Raw genomic sequence first — 21,933 nt, forward strand, 5'->3', positions numbered from 1 at the left:
TGTTTCAGCATTTAGACCCGTCTGATAATCAAATGAGCCCGAAATAAGTCCGAATTACAGAAATTTAATAATTAACGCAAAATTGTATTTTTGCTTACAGCAAGTAGAGGTTTAATTTTACAGTTGTGCTTTAAAAGTTCTCCAGAAAGAACGGTCCAATAAATATCGTTGTACAGTATATTTAAAAAGTTAGGCCCGAAAAGTCCCAAGAAGCATGGTTGTATATTTAAAAAAAAAATACTGCCAGGGCCCGTGCAGACATCTAACACATGGTTCCATTACTATGCGCGGGGACTTGAAGGATTATAAGGGAGAAATCCTAGAGAAGCAATTACTAGAATTTCCGAATACGGCAGTGAAGCAGCTTGATAACTATGCGTGTTAGAGTTTAATCCTAGTGATCCGGAGTCATGTGTTCGAACCTCCTCTCGATCTTTGAACTTATTTTCGTTACAGTGGAGTCTCGTTAATTCGAACTTGGATAATTCGAAATATGGGATAATTCGAACAGAAGTCCATTCCCCATGAAAACTGTATTGAAAACAACAGTAAAAAATCGTGAATAAATCAAACTTTTGAATCTATGTTTTGGATAACTCGAAGTAAATACGGTTGAAAAATTTTTAATGTTGGACAGATGTAAACAGAGAAATACAGTTTTAACGTGTTTTCAGTTATCCAGATGCAGCCACAGGGAAGAGTAATACAAAAGACAAATAGAAAATCTAACTAACTAACTAACTCTATGGCCTATGGAACCCGGAGGTTCAGTGCCGCGTTCACAAAAGCTCTCCACTGACTTCTATCCTTAGCTAATTGGATCCAGTTTCTACTTTGTATTCCTATCTCTGCGAGATCCATCTTAATATTATCCTCCCATCTGCGCCTAGGTCTTCCTAATGGTCGTTTTCCTATGGGTCTACCAGTCAAGACTTTGAAAGCGTTTCTACTTTCTTCCATTCTAGCTACATGACCTGCCCACCTAAGCCTCCTAGACTTGACGACCCTACCAATGTTGGGTAAACCGTATATACTATGTAGTTCCTCGTTATGAAGCTTTCGCCATTCCCCATTCTCGTTCCTCTTGGGTCCGAATATTCTTCTCAGGATCCTGTTCTCAAATACTTTCAGTCTATGTTCTTCCCTCAGAGTAAGCGACCATGTTTCGCAACCATACAGAACAACAGGCATGATTATCGTTTTATATATTTTAAGCTTCAAATTCCTCGACAGAATTCGCGACGACAAGAGATTTTGAACCGAATAGTAACACGAATTCCCTGCTTTTAGTCGACATTTAATTTCTTCGTGAATATGATTTTCATCTGTTAATATTGATCCTAAATATTTGAAAGTATCCACTTTATCAAAAGTATTATTTAATATTTTAACGCTTCCACAATTTGCCGTATTACGGTCCCAACGCACTTCCATGTATTTAGTTTTCTCTGCATTTACTTCTAAACCCATGTCCCTGCAAGCGTTTAATAATATCTCTGCATTTATTTCTACTGTTCTCCTATCATCCCCTATTAAATTTACATCATCAGCATATGCCATAACCTGGTGAATAGAAAATCTATGTAATGATAAAGATGGTGAGTTGGAGAAGAAGTAAAGATAGAGAACGTGCGCCAATTTCATCTTGTTTCGGAATTGGTTGAAAATTTAAGATGAATTATTGATAAAGTCAACCAAATGTTATTAATATCGTATTCCACGCAATACATGAAATTCAAGATTTATTGACCGTACAAAAACAATCAAATTTAAGCAAATGAGGTTTACGACTTCTTAAAAGTGAGAACAGAATATTCAAATTGTTACTGGTGTTTAATTGTTTGGGCTATTTAGTGTATGTTCTAGTGTTATACGTAAATATATTTTCCATTACACACGTAGTTCGAATTATGTGGAAACAATGTCGTTTGTTAGTTTGCGGTGTTCGATCACGCAAATAATAAGCTGTTTTAAAGGTAAAGTCTACACCAAATGAATATGTTTTTGATGCACAGTACTTTGGTTTGTTTGTTGTTATATATGTGAAAATGAATGTTGTTGGATAATTCGAATACTAAGAATTGATTGGTCAATTACAAATTATTGTGCTGTGATGTGCTCTTCAAACTGCTAACTTAAGTACTTAAGAATAGTTCATAACTTAAGTACTTATTAGTCTAGACGTATAATTGATGTATGCAATTTAATATCTTGCATGATGATAAAATAGAAGATAGTATTAAAATTGAAATATTACGAACGAAGTCACTAGCGATATGCAAACATCAAAGTACAAGTAAATCGATAGCAAATTAAAAACGTTAACTTAAACTTAATAAGAATTAAGTTTGACGATGAGAGACAAAGAAGTTGCAGAGGACTTCTTAACATTACAAAGTTGTAACTCAATGGCATTCAAATTGCAACGATAATATTTATGTATATTTAGTTTTAGGGCAACAAGGATAATAGTCCGGTACCGTATGATAACAAATCTCGTGACCAGACTTGTTGAAACTTGTTTTATTTATGCTGTTAAGGTGGATCACCACCCGGAAGTCAGTACATATTTTAGCTCATTCCCTTAACTACTTCGCAATGAAACGTTACATATTATAAATATTGTAGTATAATAAAGAGTTATGTTTCAGCTACAACACAAGACACTGATTCATTTGATGGTGTCTTCTGATATCGAAAAAGGTAACAAATAAAAGAAAATATTAGATTCGTTTTACAATGAGCACACAAGATAGCACTTTTTGTTAGATCTTACTAGAAGTGCTCCCTTTTATGAAATGTTTATTTGTATGTGTAAAGTATTTTAAGGTAACAATCTTGTCACGAAATACATATATTGTTTGACGGTTTTTCGTGTTGTGTTTCATATTTTATTTAAATATTAATTTACATTTAAGGAAATAGATTTTGAGACGAAACTTGCGCAGAGCACCATAATGCGTTGTTGCCAAATCTGTACGTTTACTGTAGTAGTCACAATAAGAAAATTCCTGGATTCTAGCGTTGCAGTTCTTGAAGCAGAATCGCGGTAAGGGTCGAAAAATAAGTTCTCCAGTAAGTATTTAAGCAGAATTCCATGATTACTCCCTTTATTATCTGGCATCAGTAAACACTCGACACTATCTGGCAATGCCGCACTATTCAAGTAACGTTTAGCATAACACGGAGAACACTTAGTGATCCACCTTAAAGATATAATAAGTGAGGAAGCCATAGTTGATTGAAGTGTATTTTTAAATTTCTGCGAAATGAATGATAAGTATTAAGGAAATACAAAATTTAAAAGGAATAAAAATAGTTTAATCTTTTGAAATAATTATCGTTGTAAATTTTGGTAGATACTAAACTAATTTTAAACGAACTGAGACCGCAATATTTAATTATATATGTGTGTTATAAAATGTGATAAGCATTGATAACAATAATTTATTTAAGAATTTTCAGTATGGACAAACATTGTCTTGACTTGTATTAAGTTAAAAGCCTAAAATAATTATTTAAGTAAACAAGAATGTAAAAGTTCAGAGAATTCACGTCAGTTTAATCTCATTTGATTTCATAAATTCTGCCAAAACTAGTTATATCTGATATGCTTATAATTATGTTCCTTTTCTTTGAGATCCTAAAACAAATTCAATACACACACACACACACATACACAAAAGTGAACGCATAATATTTTATAACAAAACTGGATAACTTATATTAGGATCTAGAAAAGGGATCTGCACGCGGCAGTAAAATTTTGTCCATCTGAATAACACTAGGCTTCTCTGCCCGCCAGGGCTGGATTAACTCGTCTGGATGACCGGGGCTAAAAGAAATATGTGACTTTATCTAATACATTTCTGTGAAAGTACAGTAGGAAACATAAGAGAATATATTTAATATTTTTGGTCATATTTTATTTTATGATGGTTATATCCTCATAATTCTTTTTATATAGCCAGTTGAGATTTTGATCAGAGTGGAGTTCCCTGTCCACCTGGAGACTTGGGGCTCTAGCCTTCCTAAACCCCTCCTTTAATTCGGCCCTGCTGAGTGCTGGTGTGCAATAAACCGATACTCAACGTTGCCACTCAACTGACACTGAAATGTGCGTGTACCGTACTCACACAGAGTTTCATTGCAGGTAGCCGAGTATAGAGATTCACAAATGGCCGAGTATAACATGTTCTTCTGCCTCACACTATACGCCTAATCTTTGTGTAAGAGAAACAACCAAGCAAACAGTACTTATTCCTATGTATTAACGTATGTGTACAATGGCTGATCAAGGAGAATCCAGCAAAAACAGAAAACCCAAACAGTCAGTCCCTGGGAAGACAAATATTTTGCAACAATACGTGCTGTAGTGTATCGTATCTGTTGTGTAATGCATCCATCATGCCGAAAAAATGTAACGTTGAAAGGTATTACAAATCTAAATACGCGGGTAAATATTATGCACTGGATGACGAAGAACGTTCAAAGATTTTGAAAGATCTCCAGACAAATAAAAAGATACGTTATATTGATAGTTCAAAGTTTTGTTACCAAAATAGTTAAGTCAGATTAGTGAACACTTAATATTTAATTTTATTTATATAATTATTAATAATATTAATATTGCTATTGTTTGCTATTAATATTGAAACAAAGTTCTAACTCAGTGTTCCTCAGGCTTGTGGAAAAAAAAGTTCATCACTTTGTGTGTGGGATTCTGGAAAGAATGCCACCGTCTTACGTCATACTGACGCAATGCTTAGTAACATATTTTTGCTGAAAAGCTAAATTTCCCTACATTTTATCTCATATTCGTAAAATCTCCCTTTTCCTCTCCTTAAAAAATTCTTTGCTAAATCCCCCTACGCCGTGGGAAATTTCCCTCAAACTAGCATCACTGCATTCGAGGTGGCTCACTACAAAATAAAACTTTCTTACTCCCTTTAATACGATTACGAACATGAATGTATAAATACAACATAGAATAAGTTCATTATAGATGAAGGATATAAATATAAGCACGTTTCAGTACAATGTCTGGTAATAGAGCCCCCAGACTCCAGAAATAATACATATTTTTTAAGGCTTTAACTTGAGTCAAACTTTGTTTCTTCAATGTGAAACGGAATGTGCCCATCAAACAATTAAAAAAAAAATACTGCTACTGCCTCATCTGAACAAAATAAATTTCCTAAGATAAAGCATAAGTATAATTTGAACCCAATAACTGAGGCTCTTAGAGGCAATAAAAATGCTTGTTAAGATTTTAAACTCTATGGATCCCAAATTACATGTTTTTGCAGGAAGGCAACTTCATATTATAGCTAGACTTAATAATAACATGAATTTTTCTGTTTTCAGTTGATATTTTATTTCGTGGACATGAGTTTTTTGGTTTGATCCTAGATATTTGAAAGTATTTCTTATTTATTTCTTTTTCTTTCTTTAGCTCTTTTTATATACTCTGATGATAGGACGCTCAATCTTGAAAGCTAAGTATCTTAGTTTAATATTTCAGTGCGTTTTTTTTTTTTTTTTTTTATCATTATCAGTTAATCAACTTACTTTGATTTTATTTTAACTTTTTGATGTCTATAGTGAAATAAATACCTGTGTTCTATTATATTAGGTTTCTAGAATAGCAACGACGTATGCGTCAACATCTTCATTTTTAGGTTTTTGTGTCAGCATTTTTTGGAAACTTTTTTCTGTAATCACTGAGAGTGATTTTGTAATTAGTAATTTCAGATAAAAATAGAATTTAATATGTAGTGCTGATATCGGTGTTAGTACATAGCGACTAAAACTTGCGTAGCTTCACACGCATCTACAGTGTGTTACATCTCTAGTTAAATTACTTGTGGGGTGATAACAGTCTTGAAACTTGGTTACACTACATTTTATCGGAAAGTTGAGTGCAGCAACGTATTCGTGCGTCAGTTGTGAGAATCTTGTACGGTTGAGTTGTTGCAATGTGTTATGTTGAGTCAGTGCTGGTGGTAACAATGAACATTTGTAACAGAAATGGGACAATTTGCAATAGAAAAGCGAATTGATATTGTGTAATTTTACACAGAGACAGGCTTCATCAAGGAGTGTAAAGAAATGTTAAATCTTAAACGGAACATTACTAGAGAAATTAACATCACGCCTGCAAAATTTCAGTGTGTTACTGGTAACGTCATCAAACGAGGTCAGCGATGCCTGGATGCCCGTGGCCACCACATCTAGCATCTCTTATAAACAGATAACTGTTTAACGTTACTATTATCTATTCATTGTTAGTTCATTGTTGCTGTTAAGGTGTTACTTGAATCTCGTGCGTGAGGCGAACCAGTTTTATGTGGGACACTATATATCTCCGTGCATACATGATACTATTATAGAGGCCTCATATATAGATACATACCGTATTTACTCGAATCTAGATATAGCACCCCCTGAGTGTAAGTGCTCCCTTAAAATGTAATTTCTGTTTTGAGAATCCGTATAATATGCGGATAGAAGGACCCCTGTACAAAACCAGAGAGAGTTAAGTAGTATCTCTATCATTGTGAAAAATACAAATTGTGTTGTGAACTAAAAAATCAGAATTTTATGTTGTCAACATTTTCAGCTCGGTTTTCTTCGTCATTTTACGGTTTTTGACAGAAAAATTAATTTATGCAGTGTTTGGTTATTGACAATGGTCTTACAGTAAGTTTTAGTATTCGTCAGCATTCTCATATCGCTGTTTATAGTTTTCATTTCCCTCCCTCATGTATTAGAAGCTTTGTACATTCATTGCGTAAAACTAAAGCTGAAAACAGCAACAATAGGGTGACCTTTAAACAAGAATTTTAGGAATGATATATATATATATATATATAAAAGCATCCAAAGATTGCGATCTTAGCCAATAATTAGTTTTTGGATCAAGAGCCACAAACGTTTTGAACCAGTATGTAGTTCTCCAGATATAAGGCCTACAAAAATTTTTTGCCTGAAATATATTGGATCTTTTGATTCAAAAATAGAAAACAAAATTATACAGCAACTATAAACCCTCCACCCTCCAAGAATTTTAGGCCAAGAATTCTGAGAAAAAGGGAGCGCTTATGTTTGAGTAAATGTGGTATTTAAGAGGGAGAGAAAGGGAATTGGGGAAATTATTTGTAGGTTTGGTAATAATTATATATTGTAGAGTTGGACTTTGTTAACTGAAAAACCAAGAAAATGAATAAATGAAAAGAACATCATCATCTATGAATTATTTATTTTTAGTAATTGGCACACATTCTTCTTTTTTATTTTTTTACAACATAGGAGACACATGTCAGGCATAGTTCTGTACATATGCTGAAAGTACAAATCAACAGTTTACCACCTTTAATGTTGGTGTCCACAAGTGAAAACAACAACATGAAATTTACAATATTTTACATCAAGCTCTTCTTGGCTAGTAGCTCAGCACACATGAGGTATCTGACTTATTTTTCGTTTTTTTTTTTTTTTTTTTTTTTTGTGACTAGAAATTTTCACTGCCTTGCAACGTAAAAAATAACAAAGTGTTAGTGTTGGGCTGCACTTGAATGGCCTTCAAGAAAATTCAGATAAATTACAATACCATATCTTTTTGCCTATACTAACATCATTATATATCCGTGCTAAAAATAAAAAGTCATGTTCAAACTTAATATATTCGTGTACAAACATTACGCTTGTGCTTAAGGAAAGTGGTTTTTAAATGTTAACTTTCTTATCATGAAGTCAGATGTTTTGTAGTTAAATTTTCATAAAGATTTAGTATAAAAAATTCTGTATATAATGCTCTAAGTCTTAATATTATCACAAGAGATGATAAAACAAAACTTCTGAGATTAATATACATTTATAAGAATAATTTTCTTTACACTTAATCTTTCTGATAATTTAACGCAAGTAAAAGATATATAATCTTCACGGTTAACATAGTAAAAGCTAGTTACCGAAATATAATATGCTGACAGTACAGCAGTAGTAGCACTGTTTAACTCTAGGAGCAACTAAAAATATTCAAGTTCTCTTCCTTTTGATATTTATGTCTAGTAACTGCTGACGAATAACATTTATTAATAACATTAAAAATATATATATTAGAACTGAAACACATAAAAATATTCTTTTAGAAATACATTTTTAAAATCTTTTCTTATTTTTTTTTTTTTTAAAGTACAAAAGTATGTAACAATGACAAAAAATCTATCACTAGAGACTGCACGCAATCACTGTCAATTTTTGATTGTTGAAATAGGACTCAGGTGACGGGTTGGGTTAGGTTTTGGTTTGTAACTCGAAGATTTACTTACAATCGAAAATTTCCATTATCGCCTCTTTTCTTCCACTTCAGTATTTATATCAATAATTTCAACATAATACAATCCCCATTTGTTTCTCTTAAAAGTGATCTACTTGTTTTTAAAACATTATAATTTTACTAAAGAAAACACTTTCTTTTAATGCAAATTCGTTTGTTAATGTCCTTTCAACGAATTGAATAAATAGAATATAATGTTTTCTGTACTATGAAAAACAACAACACTTTTAAACTGCAAAAAAATTTTATTTAAGATCTGCTCATTTCAATTTTGTTGTTACACGAATGAAACATTGTAATTTATTTCATCATAACCCTCATTTTTAAAATTAATAATATATCATGTTCTAATGTTCCAAAGTGAATTGATTCCTTTGGAAAAGTTTCCTTTTTCTATTTAACTCTTGAGTGAATAGACCTATTTTGTTGTAAAATAAATCCCTAACCAAGCATTCATAGGAACTATAAAATTGCTATTTTCATAATTTTAATCACTATGGATTTTTTAAAAATTATATTGTTTACTGATATAAATTATTTATCTAGTTACGTTAGAAATTTTTGTAAAAATGTCTTCTCTATCTTTCAGATTTATATCATTAGTCTTATCAAGTTACTTGTAAAAGGAAATTTGAATGAAAAGATTGAAATCCGTAGAAAAAGACTTAAAAAATATTAGAGACGAAGATTTAGCTATTCTTAGCTACTTAGATATTCTATTAAAAGGAGTCTACAGAAAATTCGAAAATAAGCAACAACTCTTTTAAACTATTTTCTGAAAATTAGGAATAATGCAATTTACTTTAAACAGTGAAAATTATATTCTAATTGTGTAATCACATGAGGCGCTAGTCATTTTGCAGCAGTGAATCCATTCTTAGTACTTATGGTTTCGGTTTTGTTTATATTACGCAAATATAAATACAAAAAAATAAATAAATAAATAAATAAATAAATAAATAAATAAAAATAAAATAAAATAAAATAACTCTTACTAGTTCAAGCTGACTTGGTTCACTAACAATAGACACCATTGTTACAAATTCAGTTCTAAGAATAACTGTAAATGTCAAGAAATTTGTCGCATTTGGGACATTCTCAACTATTTTGGATATGACCAGGAATTTCTTCTTGCAAATAGATCGACGAAGATGGTACTTATTGTTAATGAATCAAATAATCACTTGATGAGAGTAGCAGGCCGGTAGCCAGCCCAAAAATGTAAAGGGGAGGGGGGGTAGACCCCTGGATACGGGCTTGGAGAGTAGTTATTTTCTGGTTAATCATAATCATATTTGAGTAATTTACAAAATATAGGGAGGAGGTGGAGTTCCAATAACATTTGCTGTGTTATTAATTTCTAAGTTTTCTGAGCTAATTTTCGATAACCTCAAGAGAACATGGCTCTTTGTTAAAATAAGAAACAAGCTCTATATATTCATAATGACTTCGTAAGGAAGGTATTTGCAAATAGAAAGAAAGTCAAAACAGAAATTTATCTTAAATGCTCTCAATATTGAAAATATCTTTCATATAAATTTGCTGTTTCGTCTGCTGACCCCAGGTAAAGCAACAAAACGATGGATAGAAAGAATGAAACAGTTAGTTGGCTCTATCTGCACAATGGAACGTCCAACTGCTCTATCTACACAATGGTGGAAAATCCAAGTTGTGCATATAGAGCCAGCCACTTTATCCTTCACATCCATTCATTTTATACATTTAATAAATATGACGTTATCAAACGAAGTAACAAGCTATTTTATTAAAGTTTTTCTAATATTTAAAAAAAAATTAAGATCCCTACTTTAATTTTCATTGTTTTACTCGAATTCATGAATTCATTCCAAAGACATTTACAAAAGAACTTGTATAAAAAGAAAGGCAATTTGTGGTTTAACTGCACACCGTTGATTAGTTAAATGAAATGAATGAATGAAAATAAAATAAATAATATAATGTAAAACTGAAACTCACCTACTGATTTCGTATTTAAAATTTTATCTGTTTCATATAAATAAAATGAATTCCCTGTTAAATAACTACTGTTCGGGCTATAAACTTACGTTTACATAACCATAAATTGACCCAAATGTATACATACATGCGTGTGAATATCATTAATGCTTTTATTTATTAATTCCCCATCGATTGTAAATTTACGAGTTTGTTTATTTTCATGTAAATGAAAACATGTGAAAACAGAAAACATGGAAACATGTGAGCTCAGTATCCAAGGTGTTCCAGGTTTCTAATAAATATTTCCTTTACAATGTTTGTGTTTTATTCATCTTTTTGATTTGGTTTATTTTGAATTTTAACGTCTCTTTTCAGCACCGAGACTTTGAGACGAAACCTACCGTTTAAAATGGAATTCGAACCATTATTTTCATTTATACTCGAGTTATGTTCTTCTACAGGAATAATTGAACTCGAGACCACATTTATAGAAGGCATGAGCGTTAGCCACTTGCCCACGAAGGAACACTTATTAATTTGGTAAATTATCTTATATTCTTATATAGCCTATTTTATTCGACATTATATTAAGTATTTAAAAATAAATGCATACAAGGTGCGACCCGAAAGTCTTAAGACAACTGTAATAAAGCACAGATAAATTCTGATGTGAACATAACGTTGTAAAGACCTGAAAATTTTGGTAGAAAAAAAAATATTTTACAATTTTTTTCCGAGCTTGGAAAAAACCGGAAAGTTTGGAAAAATTTTAAATTTTTGAATATTTTACTATATTGTGCTTTTAAAATGAAAACTATTTTATATTTACTAGTTTACAGTTAAGATCATTGAGAACTTATGTTTCTTGTATTAGAATAGGGAAATTTTGTGGTAACAAATATATCCATACCACTCATTCACACACTTTAAAGTTATCACCGTGATAGAAATGGAGTTATGGATACAAAAGAAACTAAAATATAATCCTAGTTAGATTAACTAATATAGACGCATTTCAATTATCTTAAGCAATCTTATGAAGTTCCCGCTTGATGACGCGGAAGTGTTACAGTAACGGAGCCAGAATAATTTTCATTATGTTAAAATCAAACATATATACTTTATAGAGATATCTTCCTTGTGTTTGTAAAATTTCCGTGAATTTTGAATCCATTAGAAAAAATCTTTGGTTAGGAAATATTGGCTCTATTTGTTGCAACAGAAACGCTTCATGATGGTAGATTTGTAAATAACTGTAAAAGTTCTGTAATTAATATACATCTATGAATAAACGACTAAAAAGTACATGAAGGAAATAAGTGCAGACTATTAAGTTTTAAGAGTAATTACGACAGTTTTATTTTCGAGTGCTTTTTTTTAATATTCGCAATATTGAAATTTGTCAACTTACATTTTTCACGTATTAAAAAAAAAGTTCAATTACTAGTAAAATTAACCTAGCACAAATATTTTTGTTCTTTTCCCAATTTTTTCAATTTTCCGAGGAAAGCCGGGTTTTTACGAACAGGTTCAAAATTTCTGGAAATTTTGCAATAGTATATGGACATTATTTTTATTCTTCAAGGTATTTCCTTCCTTGATCGATGCACTTGTGTTCTTCCAGTTTATTCACGACCTGTTCACGACAATCAGTTTTGGGGATATATCGAAGCTCCTTTGTCATAGTGCTCTTAATGTCTTCCATTGATTTAAAATGGTGTTCTTTTAAGTCAAATTTCGTGAGGAGAAAGTAATCGGCAGGAACAAGATTTCGTAAGTTCGAAAATTTCTATTGCGCTTTTGCCCTTTTTATCACAAATTTTAATTTCCATTCTCTTGTTCATCCCTAACGGTGAAGGTGATGGCGAAAACTTTTCACATGCAAGTGACGTCTGTGTTTACAGACTAATGAACGAAAACGTCTGAAAAGTGGTCACGTGTTACACAAAGCATTGAGCTATGAAGTTCCGATATCAGCTCTTAGATGACTAGGATATTAACATTTTAAAACAAGTCATCTCAATACTTTTGGTTTGCCGCGGCAAAGGAGCTTCACAACATCCCCAAAACTGCTTTTCTACAGGCCATGAACAAGTGGAAGGAACGCAGTAAACAAGTGTATCGATCACAGGGAAATGTATTTTGAAGAGGAAAACTAAATTATGTCCATATTATAATTTACTTGTGTTTTATTGCAGATGGTCGCTTGATCGCTCTCAAACTTCTTGGTCGCACCTTGTACAGTATGCATAGTGAAGTGATATAGATCAATAGGTAGTTTCATTTCAGTATTCACTTTGTCACTCCTACAAATCAGGAATAAATGAAAATAAATTATATAAACTACATACCAGATGAGTTACTGTATTTGTTTGTAGAGTCATTCTTGTTGTGTCTTCGTAATGTTATTGATTGAAAGGGTGTTGTGAGGAGGGACGTTTTTTTATATATATATATATATTTTACAGAGTTGCCAAAATATACAAGAAGTAAAAGAGTTCATTAGCTGTAATCCATGTTTCGTTTCAATCACTTGTTGGAACGGTTTGTGGTGATTTGAAAACGCCAGAAAAATTGCTACACAGTTCGAAACTGGAATAATTCAGTCAAATACTGGAAAAAAATTATATATAAGTTATTAAAATTTTGTACAGAAGGAAAATCCCTCACTAAGAGTTGTTTTTCTATAAAGGGCAATTAAGTTAGTAGAGATCTGGATGCGTTTGATCCCATGTTAAATAGTTTTATATATTCAATGCAAAACGACTTCTCCCATACAAATTTGATTACGTTCAACTTATCTCTTTTGTTTTCTTCAAAACTTTAGGTACATGCAAGCCATTTCACGTGAAAGCAATATATCCAAGAATGCCGCCATATGTCTGACATCACCTGTAAACACCGAAATTAGTTTGTAATCGTGCTATCTGTACAAAGATATCAAACCTGTGGTAACGCACACATTTTTTTTTTTAATGGGTAATATTCTGTTTTATATATTAACATGTTTTCAGGATTGTAACCCTTAAGATGTAGTGAACTACAATCTAGAAAGTCAGAAATAATTGCGTCAGGAGTTGATCACATTGAGAACCCTTCGTGGACTCTAGTGCTAAATTTCAATTCAGGTTAATTTTTATACTTGTTTTTGAGAGTTTTTATACCATCAACTGTAAGAACAGCATTGGCATAGCAGAGGGGGTGTACTTGTTCAAACCTTAATAAAATGGTTTGATTCTTCTTTTCTCTTCCATTTTCATGTATTCTAAAATTGCATTATCTGTATTCAACTCATTAAAAAAATAAAATTTATCTAAGTTCAAATACACTTAAAACCCAATAATATGAGCGCGTGAGAACGTTATAGTGAGAGGATGGGTGAGTTCTAATTTTCTTTGTGCACATCCATATGAAAAGTTCTGGCTACGCCTATGAAGAACTGCGGTAAAGAACTGTAACTAAAAGAAGCTTCTGTGTTATTAGAAAATATTGAAGGCAAGTATTACGTCACCTTAATCCACTGCTAAAAGCATATAATTTACACTAAAACAAATATTCTTCCGATAAAAAGCAAGGAAACGATACACACACGCATGTAATGTTGTTATCCTAATAAGTACAAAATATATCAAAGAAATCACTTCTTCGTTTTACCTTCTTGCAATTGTCTTCATCGTAATAACATTCTCATACTATTCTTCTTCATAAAACCAAATTCTAGAAAGGTAGGAGACAAATTGGATGGTACGTTAGTTATTTACAAATGATACCATTTAAGTGTTGTATGTCGATAGGGTAATATTATGTACGCTACATTCAATACATTAGATTTACTATACAGTGAACTTAAAAAATAATCAGACAATTTGCCCAACACTAGTTATTATGTCCAAGAACAGTATACAAATGGCCAAACCATGATAGAAAATCATCACGGTTTCTCTTGCATGCTATAGGGTTTCTATACATAATTCCTATTTACACATAGTGTAAGTTTGACAGTAAAAAAATTATAATATAATAGATTTATATTTCATTGGTAAAATTAAGACACTGCAGGATGAGGAAGAAAGGCAGCGCTATAACATTGTTAACTTTAAATTATACGATTTCTTTTGACATGTTAAAAATTGTTTTCTTTATATACTGTATATTATCATTTATATTATTATTATTAATAACCACACTGAGCCCAGACCACATAAGAGTTAAGGTTTAAAACAACATATATATATGTCAAGGCATAAATTTGTGCAAGGTAAGGACTCCTTGTGGCTATATTATTCAAGACAATAGAAGTAATAATTAGCGACAGAAGTCTCTTCTTATTTTTCCATCTTTCGTTTATGTTTCAGTTTCCTGAACACTTGCGACAATACAAGAACTTTATTAAGATTGAAAATAACAATTCGATATTATTATTATTATTATCCTTTTCTTTCCTTATATATGTATATATATATTCGGCAATGTTTTTCTATTGTCGAAATACACGAAGTTAGATATGATTAACGTTTTTCTTTTCGTAAATTTCCTCTAAAAAATGAAAAGAAAAAATATTTTATTAATTTTCTTTCTTCCATTTTATTATCAAAGGCAATTAAAGCATCATGTGTCCGAAGAACACCATGCATATTCACAGAGTTTTATCAGGACTTTCTTTTTTATATAGATTCTAAATATCAGTTCGTTTCATCCCGGGCTATACTACAACGTGTATAAGATAAGAAAATTAATATTTATTGAAACTAATGCGACGAAGAAAATCATTAGCCACTAAGTTTTTCTAAATGGAAACACAAAATAGATTTGTTTCTAATGAGGAAATCAATATCACTTTATTCCAGTCTATTAAATATAGATTTGTTTTTGTTCTTGGAGTTAGTACATGTATACATGTTTGTTTTAATCAAGGATTTTGAAATACAACAGGCTTCACTACTGATTAAATTGACAAACGACGCAAATTTATTTATATTAATGTAAATAATATTAATCCATTGCATGTACAACTTACAATTTTGGTCCATTTATCGCAAGCTTCTTTTTATATTGAAGCAATACTCTTAAATTATATACAAAAAGTAAAAAAGAAAAGTCATAAAACTTATTCTGGTAACTTACAAACAATAAGGTATTGTTTACAATACATAAAGTTGACATATTTTTCGTCTGGCAGTGATTAACATATGTAAAATTTCTTTAAAATTGCTAGTATTAAAACAAAATGTTATAGACTATTTTGAAACTGAAATTAAATATATATTCTGAGTTTTATTATAATAATTTAGTAGGTACTTCACTACGACCTGTAACTTACTATTTACACGACAAGAAACAATGTACAGTAGTAAAAAGATACTTAAAACTTTATCTAGCAAAATAAATTAACAATAGAATCTTATCATTGAATTGTACACAATTTCATTTTAAAAACACAATCCATGAGTGAGGCAATAAGATGTTTTAAATTATTCTGAACATTACACTAACAACAAATCTTTGACTGGTATTTTTATCTTATGTTTAAAATAAAAATCATTACTATGTATTACTAGCAGTAAATTTAAGAGTTACTATAGTTGTTTAATTTGTACGGAGCATGACAATATTTCAGTATCACAACTCTTTAACAATATTTTAGCTGTACATTTATGTAATTAAATAAGTAGTTTTTTTTTTAAGTTAAGTATTTTGTAATTACTTTCAATGCCTCTGTGACTAAACTATAATATGTCTTACTTAGCTACATTTCCTAATGCTAAAACCATACCATGTTCTCTTTGACTAGATTATCTGTATTGGCTGTAAAGCGTTGTAGATTTACTGGCATTTTTCTCAAACAAGCAAAGGATGAGCCCATTCATTTCATCTTTTTTTTTTTTTTTCAAATAAATAATCTAGAAAGTGTAGAAACAATCACCTAAACCGTGTTCGCAAAACTTGAATGCCAATATTCTAAAATAATTTTTTTCTGTTTTGATATGAGGTGCTTATTTGTTTCAATATATTAGAGAGAGTTCTAATTATTTCGGAAATCTCTTTCGTTATATATATATATATGTATATTTTTTTAAATGAAGAAAAACAAGAAAGTTTCCACGCACTTTCTTGGTATCATATTTGACGATAGTTGCAAGGAACATCTTTATATTTATATATATATATATCTATATACGTTTTTAAAAAAGTTATTATTGATTTTTTTTAATAAACACTGATTCCTATCTACAGGGAAACAATGTATACTTGAGGAACACTGCATTATTATTATTATTATATCACCGAATAGAGTTGGGATACCAACATGATTAACGATACACAAAAAAGTACAACATTTTTTTTTCAGTCACGCTTATAATCTCTAGTGACCGACACATGAAGGAAGACACTTTGGATTTGTGAAGTAATGCTATATAATTAAGCATTTTGTGTAAACTTCGTTTTTACACTTAAGTTTCTTATTTTATTTTATTTTATAAATAATTTTCATATACAGGATGGTTGGGAAAATTTTAATGGCAGTATGTTTTTGCCATTTGTGCTAAAAAGTAATATATTCTTTAATTAAAGAAGTTATTCTCTCTCTTTCATTTTTTACTTCAATTAATTTGAATACAAACCCTACATGCCTAATGATATAGTTCCAGGAATGTTATAAACAATTAGTAGCATATTTATTTTATGTTATAGAATTGTTCACCGAAAACATACATTATGTTGCCTGTACTATGGAATGATCATTTCTTTTCCTCATGCCGTAAGCGTCGGTGGACCACCTATGGGCAAGTAGCGACATCTCGCCAAAAATTGGCGGCCTCGCAGCGACGATCCGCAGTGGCTCCACTTCCGTTTTAAAAATTATACCACAGCGGCAGAGACGCGACGAAACGCCAATGAACCACAAAATTACTCCCGCAAAATATGTTAAATCGCCTATATGCGTGATTTGTTTATATTAAGGTAAGTCTAAAAAGGACTAAAAGAAAAGTACTACGTAATGAATGCGAACCACGACCTTATGATTACTAGGCGCGTGTTCTTCCGACTTCGCCACGGAGACGATGAAGAAAACCTTGCTTGTAGAGGGATAAATCGTTGAGATCTTTTTAATTTGGCCAATCAGAGTACTCCATTAACTGTGTATATTCGACGATAACCGTTTGGGATCAGATAAAATGCTTTCGCTATTTAATTTTATAACAAAATGACGCGCGTCTATTTACTTTATTTCATAGTTCTGCCATATTCACTTTCTAATGATTGGCCAAAGTTGCTATCTAAATTCATACAATTATACACACTCATCTCAAGTTTTTTCACTTCATGATGTAGAGGTAGGGATTACTCTTGACCCCCGGAATAATTCGTCAGTAAAAAAAATATATATCTATATATATTATAATGACTGCATGCACATGCCTGGTGATAGTTCGTGTTAAACTCTTCGCGATTCTCCTTGACAAATCGAATGAAAAGGGCCAAAATGAAGTCCTCGCTGCTACGCAGTGGTAGCTTCAACACTCCGACTCTAGATATCTGTTTCGACTCGATGAAACTCTGCTGCCAGTGGCACAAAAGCGGTAATCCTTTTATGCGTCGCTATATCGACGATCGACATTTACCGGCAAATTGGCCACTAGATGTTGACGACGTTTACGGCATGGGGGTTTCTTTATTTTTTTCGTAGGTTTCTTTTTTCCATTTTCTTCATTGATAATAAAAATAAATTTGAGTACATGAATACATCCAGAAATAAATACAAAAGAAATCGCTTTCGTATATTTAATCCCAACTCGAGGGCTTCGTTATGTTTCCTCCTTTACTTATTTTATGTTTAAACGACGTACCACAGATCATCTCCTGAGCTGCTCATAAACGAAAATCTAAGAAAATTTCATCTTAGATTTTATGATTTCGCAAACACACACACATCCATCCTCATGCACGCACACACTTTCTATGTACACAGACATACATATTGATCTCAATACTTTATATACCTTCTCTCTCGTTTTCCTTCCATTATCTGACCCACAATTTATTTGTGTGAGAAGGCATGCTCTTCTCCTTCTTCAGCCGTCTTTGCGCTTGGACCAGCTTGACCTCGTGTTGAAGATTTTCCGGTTTCTATCACTTCACGTTTGCTAGAGGTCTTTGTAGAAGAAGTTGCATACATTGAAGTATTTCCACTAACTGTTGTGCTCTTTTGGTACAATTCAGTTTGACTACTAACAATCTTAGCACTGGATGTGGAGTTTTTATTATAATTATTATTATCAGTATTACTATTACTATTATTATTATACACATTATGAAAATCAGATTTAATTTCAGTTTTAGGTAACTTATGTGAGATATGAATAGATGTGATAGTACTACTACGCATGTGGTCCTTGCCCAGTAGTTCACTATAAACAGTTTCGGTAACAACTGCATCTTGCTTCGTTTGTACCTTCTTATCATTTTTGCTAATTTGTTGCAGATGCCCTTCTGCGTTAGTCCCCGCTCCCATCGTAATATCCTTATTATCCAATGTTTGCGATGTAATATGATCTGGTATGTATCCGGCATCTGATACCACGAATTCCTGAGCACAAGTATTATTTGCACAGGTAAGATTAGCGCTTGTTGTATGTTTGTTACGAGAGCGTTCATCCAACACTCCACTAGTTCCATTGTTATTGAGTTTACTAGAAACAGAAGCACACTCGAAACTATAACTGCAGCAAAGACTTCCATCCTGTAACGAACAGAAATGAAGTAATTTATTGCTTCTTCAAATTTTTAAAAAACTAGAAAAGAAATATAAAGTAATCTTCCTGTCTAAACACTTTCAAATTATTGTATCTTAACTTTCAAAAATTTTATAAACAATTCTTGTTAAGAATTTAACCTTTTAAATCTTTCTTTTGAATAATTTTAATATATTTTACTATTTTATTCTGTCTTGCATCTTACTAATATCACTAATAACATTTTAAAGAAAATTCGGGAAAGATATCTTGATTGCAATAATGTAACATAAGTGCAAAATATAGTAGTAAAAATACATATAAAAGCAAAAACACATTAAATTATAGTGAATTAAAAAATAATAATATTTATATAAATATTGAACATGAAAAGAATCGCATGATTGAGAAAAAACCTGTGCAATGTCAAAAAAGCTACTACGAACAAGTTTATCTTGTTCAACCTAGCTTTGTAACATAGTGCAAAGACAGAATTAGTATAAAACTATCAAGATATGAAGAGAAAAATTAGATATATCCAGGAGATTGATGGATGCAAATAGACAAAATTACGATAAGAACAAGGACTCACAAGATTGAGACAAGGTTAAAAATAGAAAGAAGTGTGCAAAAAATCGTGTGTTCTCATGCTGTGCCAACATGGAGGGTTGAGTGCAACACACACAAACATAAATATACATGTAATGTTGAACAGTTTTGCCTGAAAGATGTTAGCATCCACTGGATATACTGCATAATGGCTTCCTATATTTTTTTTAAAAAAATAATTGTACTTCAAACAAGATAGGAAACACGATTTTGCACTTTATCCAGTGATCGTACATCATAACTATTAATTAATCACTTTCAACATTAACATATATATCAAACGTAACCATATCAATCTCCTGGATAAAACTTAATAATTTACGTAGGCAGACTGAGGATCGTAAATTTTGGACAAGTTTAGAATTTGTAGCATAGTTACCAATATTGCCACACTTCCTTTTCATTTGTAACGTGGAAGAAGTTGGGTTAGTGAGTCAGGTTTATTTATGAGTCAAGTGTAATAAAATTCCTCAGACTACCTAAAAAGGAAAACTAATTAAAAAATAAAGACACCCAGTGCAAGTGCATGCCAGGAGCTACATCCCTACACCAGGTGTGTGATGGTGATTAGCTAGAGAGTGATCACGTGATTACCGATGCACACAACACGCGAGATTGCTCACCAGTTGATCGCAGAACGGCACCTGAAAGGGAAGTCAGTGTTACCAGATTGTTAGTTTTGAGTTAGCCAAAATTGCCAACTGAAGACTACTTTAGTAATGAAAACAATAGTCATTCACTAAGAACTAGTCAAAAAACATTTCACTGGTATTAAAATAGTTAAATTCAAACATCGGGAAAAAATATTAAAAAAATATACATAATTAATCTTTCACCACACAGTTTCATGTTAATTTTTTAAAAAATACACTAACATGATCTTAAATACATCACTCTACTTAAAAAAAAATCAAAATAATATGATATAGAAAGCAATTTAAGGTTATGCAAACCAAATGTACCAAAAGTTAATTAAATAATGTTAAGATGCAAATAAAAGGACTAAAGATTATTTAAACTCAAGATTAAATAATACAATTAAATATCTGTAACAAAAAGAAAAATGCGTTTACATAACTAGGGACCATCAAGCATTGCATGTTAACTAAGATAGTATACAAAGACACCAATAATGAAAAATGAATGAATTAATAAATGTAATTTTATTTGCAGTAATGTCAGATAAACATATTAATGAGTATATTAGTTGTTATAATTGAAAATTAACGTTTTCAAAACTTACTTTGCATTTACACGTAGTACACTTATCGTATGAATCCTGCCACTCAGTTCCGCTTGCGTACAGTCTTCCCAGGTATGTGCAAGGTTGACCCTCAGTAATATCAGTCGAATTATCATCAATACTACAGGGGTCATTTTCGCATCTTGGACAGCAATCTCCAGGAGAAATTATGGGATCACTACATAATAATGGCGGACATTCCATAGGCCAACAATCTATTTCACCATACTGAAAGCAAATAACAAATAAATAAACTAAAAAATCTTGAAAAAATACTAAATAGAAATGAAAATTATTTTTGTCGAAATATTTAACTTCTTCCTTCTCAAAATGTAGACCTGTAGAGAGAGAAAGAGAGAGAGAGAGAGACACAGACAGACAGACAGAAAGAGAAACATGTTATTCGGTAAGTACAAGCAAGGTATGCATCAGGTCTGCTAGTATTTTGATGAATGTGAGAAGAATTAAAGACAATAAATAAATAAATATTAAATAAATATATAAATATAAATAAATAAATAGTCTGGAAATGCCCATAAATTTAGATTATCAATACATAATATTATACCTCAAGACATACAATTTAATATAAATTACTTATTCTTCAAACTTAGTAATAACGTTGCCAGACATAAATACGTCAAATCTCCGTGAAAATTATTTCTGCATGAAATTTTGATTGAAACCAATTTGATACATTAATTTGTTCTAGGAAAAAATAAAATTCTTTGCCTTCTGAAATGTTATAGAAAAGAATTGCTAATAAATTTGCTTATTTAATATCAATGTTTTAATAATATATTATAGTTATCAAAAGAACTGTTGATAAATTGATTTCGGACATCGAAATATCCCATTAGTATTTTGTATAGTATTGTCTTACTAGCATTGAAAGAATGATTAAATCAGATTGTAATGTATTACTTAAAAATACTGCAACCTTATATTAATTAAATATGCTCTAAATGGTTGAACTAAGGTTTTTTTAATGTTAGAAAGCAAACAAAATCCCAAATTATATCTTTTGTCAAAAGTTTTTTGTAAAC

At 31.3% G+C, this 21,933-nt stretch overlaps 1 protein-coding gene across 3 annotated transcripts in view; it reads right to left on the reverse strand.

Moving 5' to 3' along the window:
- Positions 1–12,752: 12,752 nt before the first annotated feature.
- The window catches only part of LOC145681096 (protein kinase C-binding protein NELL1-like), a 434,908-nt gene continuing 425,727 nt past the window's right edge, over positions 12,753–21,933 (reverse strand). Inside the window, exons 14-16 of one of the 3 annotated variants that reach the window (XM_081752491.1) lie at positions 20,888–21,115; positions 20,268–20,288; positions 12,753–19,043 (exon numbers count right to left, since the gene is read on the reverse strand). In XM_081752491.1, the coding sequence (XP_081608617.1) occupies positions 18,342–19,043; positions 20,268–20,288; positions 20,888–21,115 (951 nt within the window). In that variant the 3' untranslated portion in view covers positions 12,753–18,341. Of the gene's footprint in view, positions 19,044–20,238; positions 20,289–20,887; positions 21,116–21,933 lie in introns of all 3 variants that reach the window. The other 2 variants (XM_081752493.1, XM_081752492.1) reach the window with 2 other exon arrangements.

The sequence above is a fragment of the Thermobia domestica genome, chromosome 3, assembly GCF_964235325.1.
Source record: "Thermobia domestica chromosome 3, izTheDome1.hap1.1, whole genome shotgun sequence".
Classification (NCBI taxonomy): domain Eukaryota; kingdom Metazoa; phylum Arthropoda; class Insecta; order Zygentoma; family Lepismatidae; genus Thermobia; species Thermobia domestica.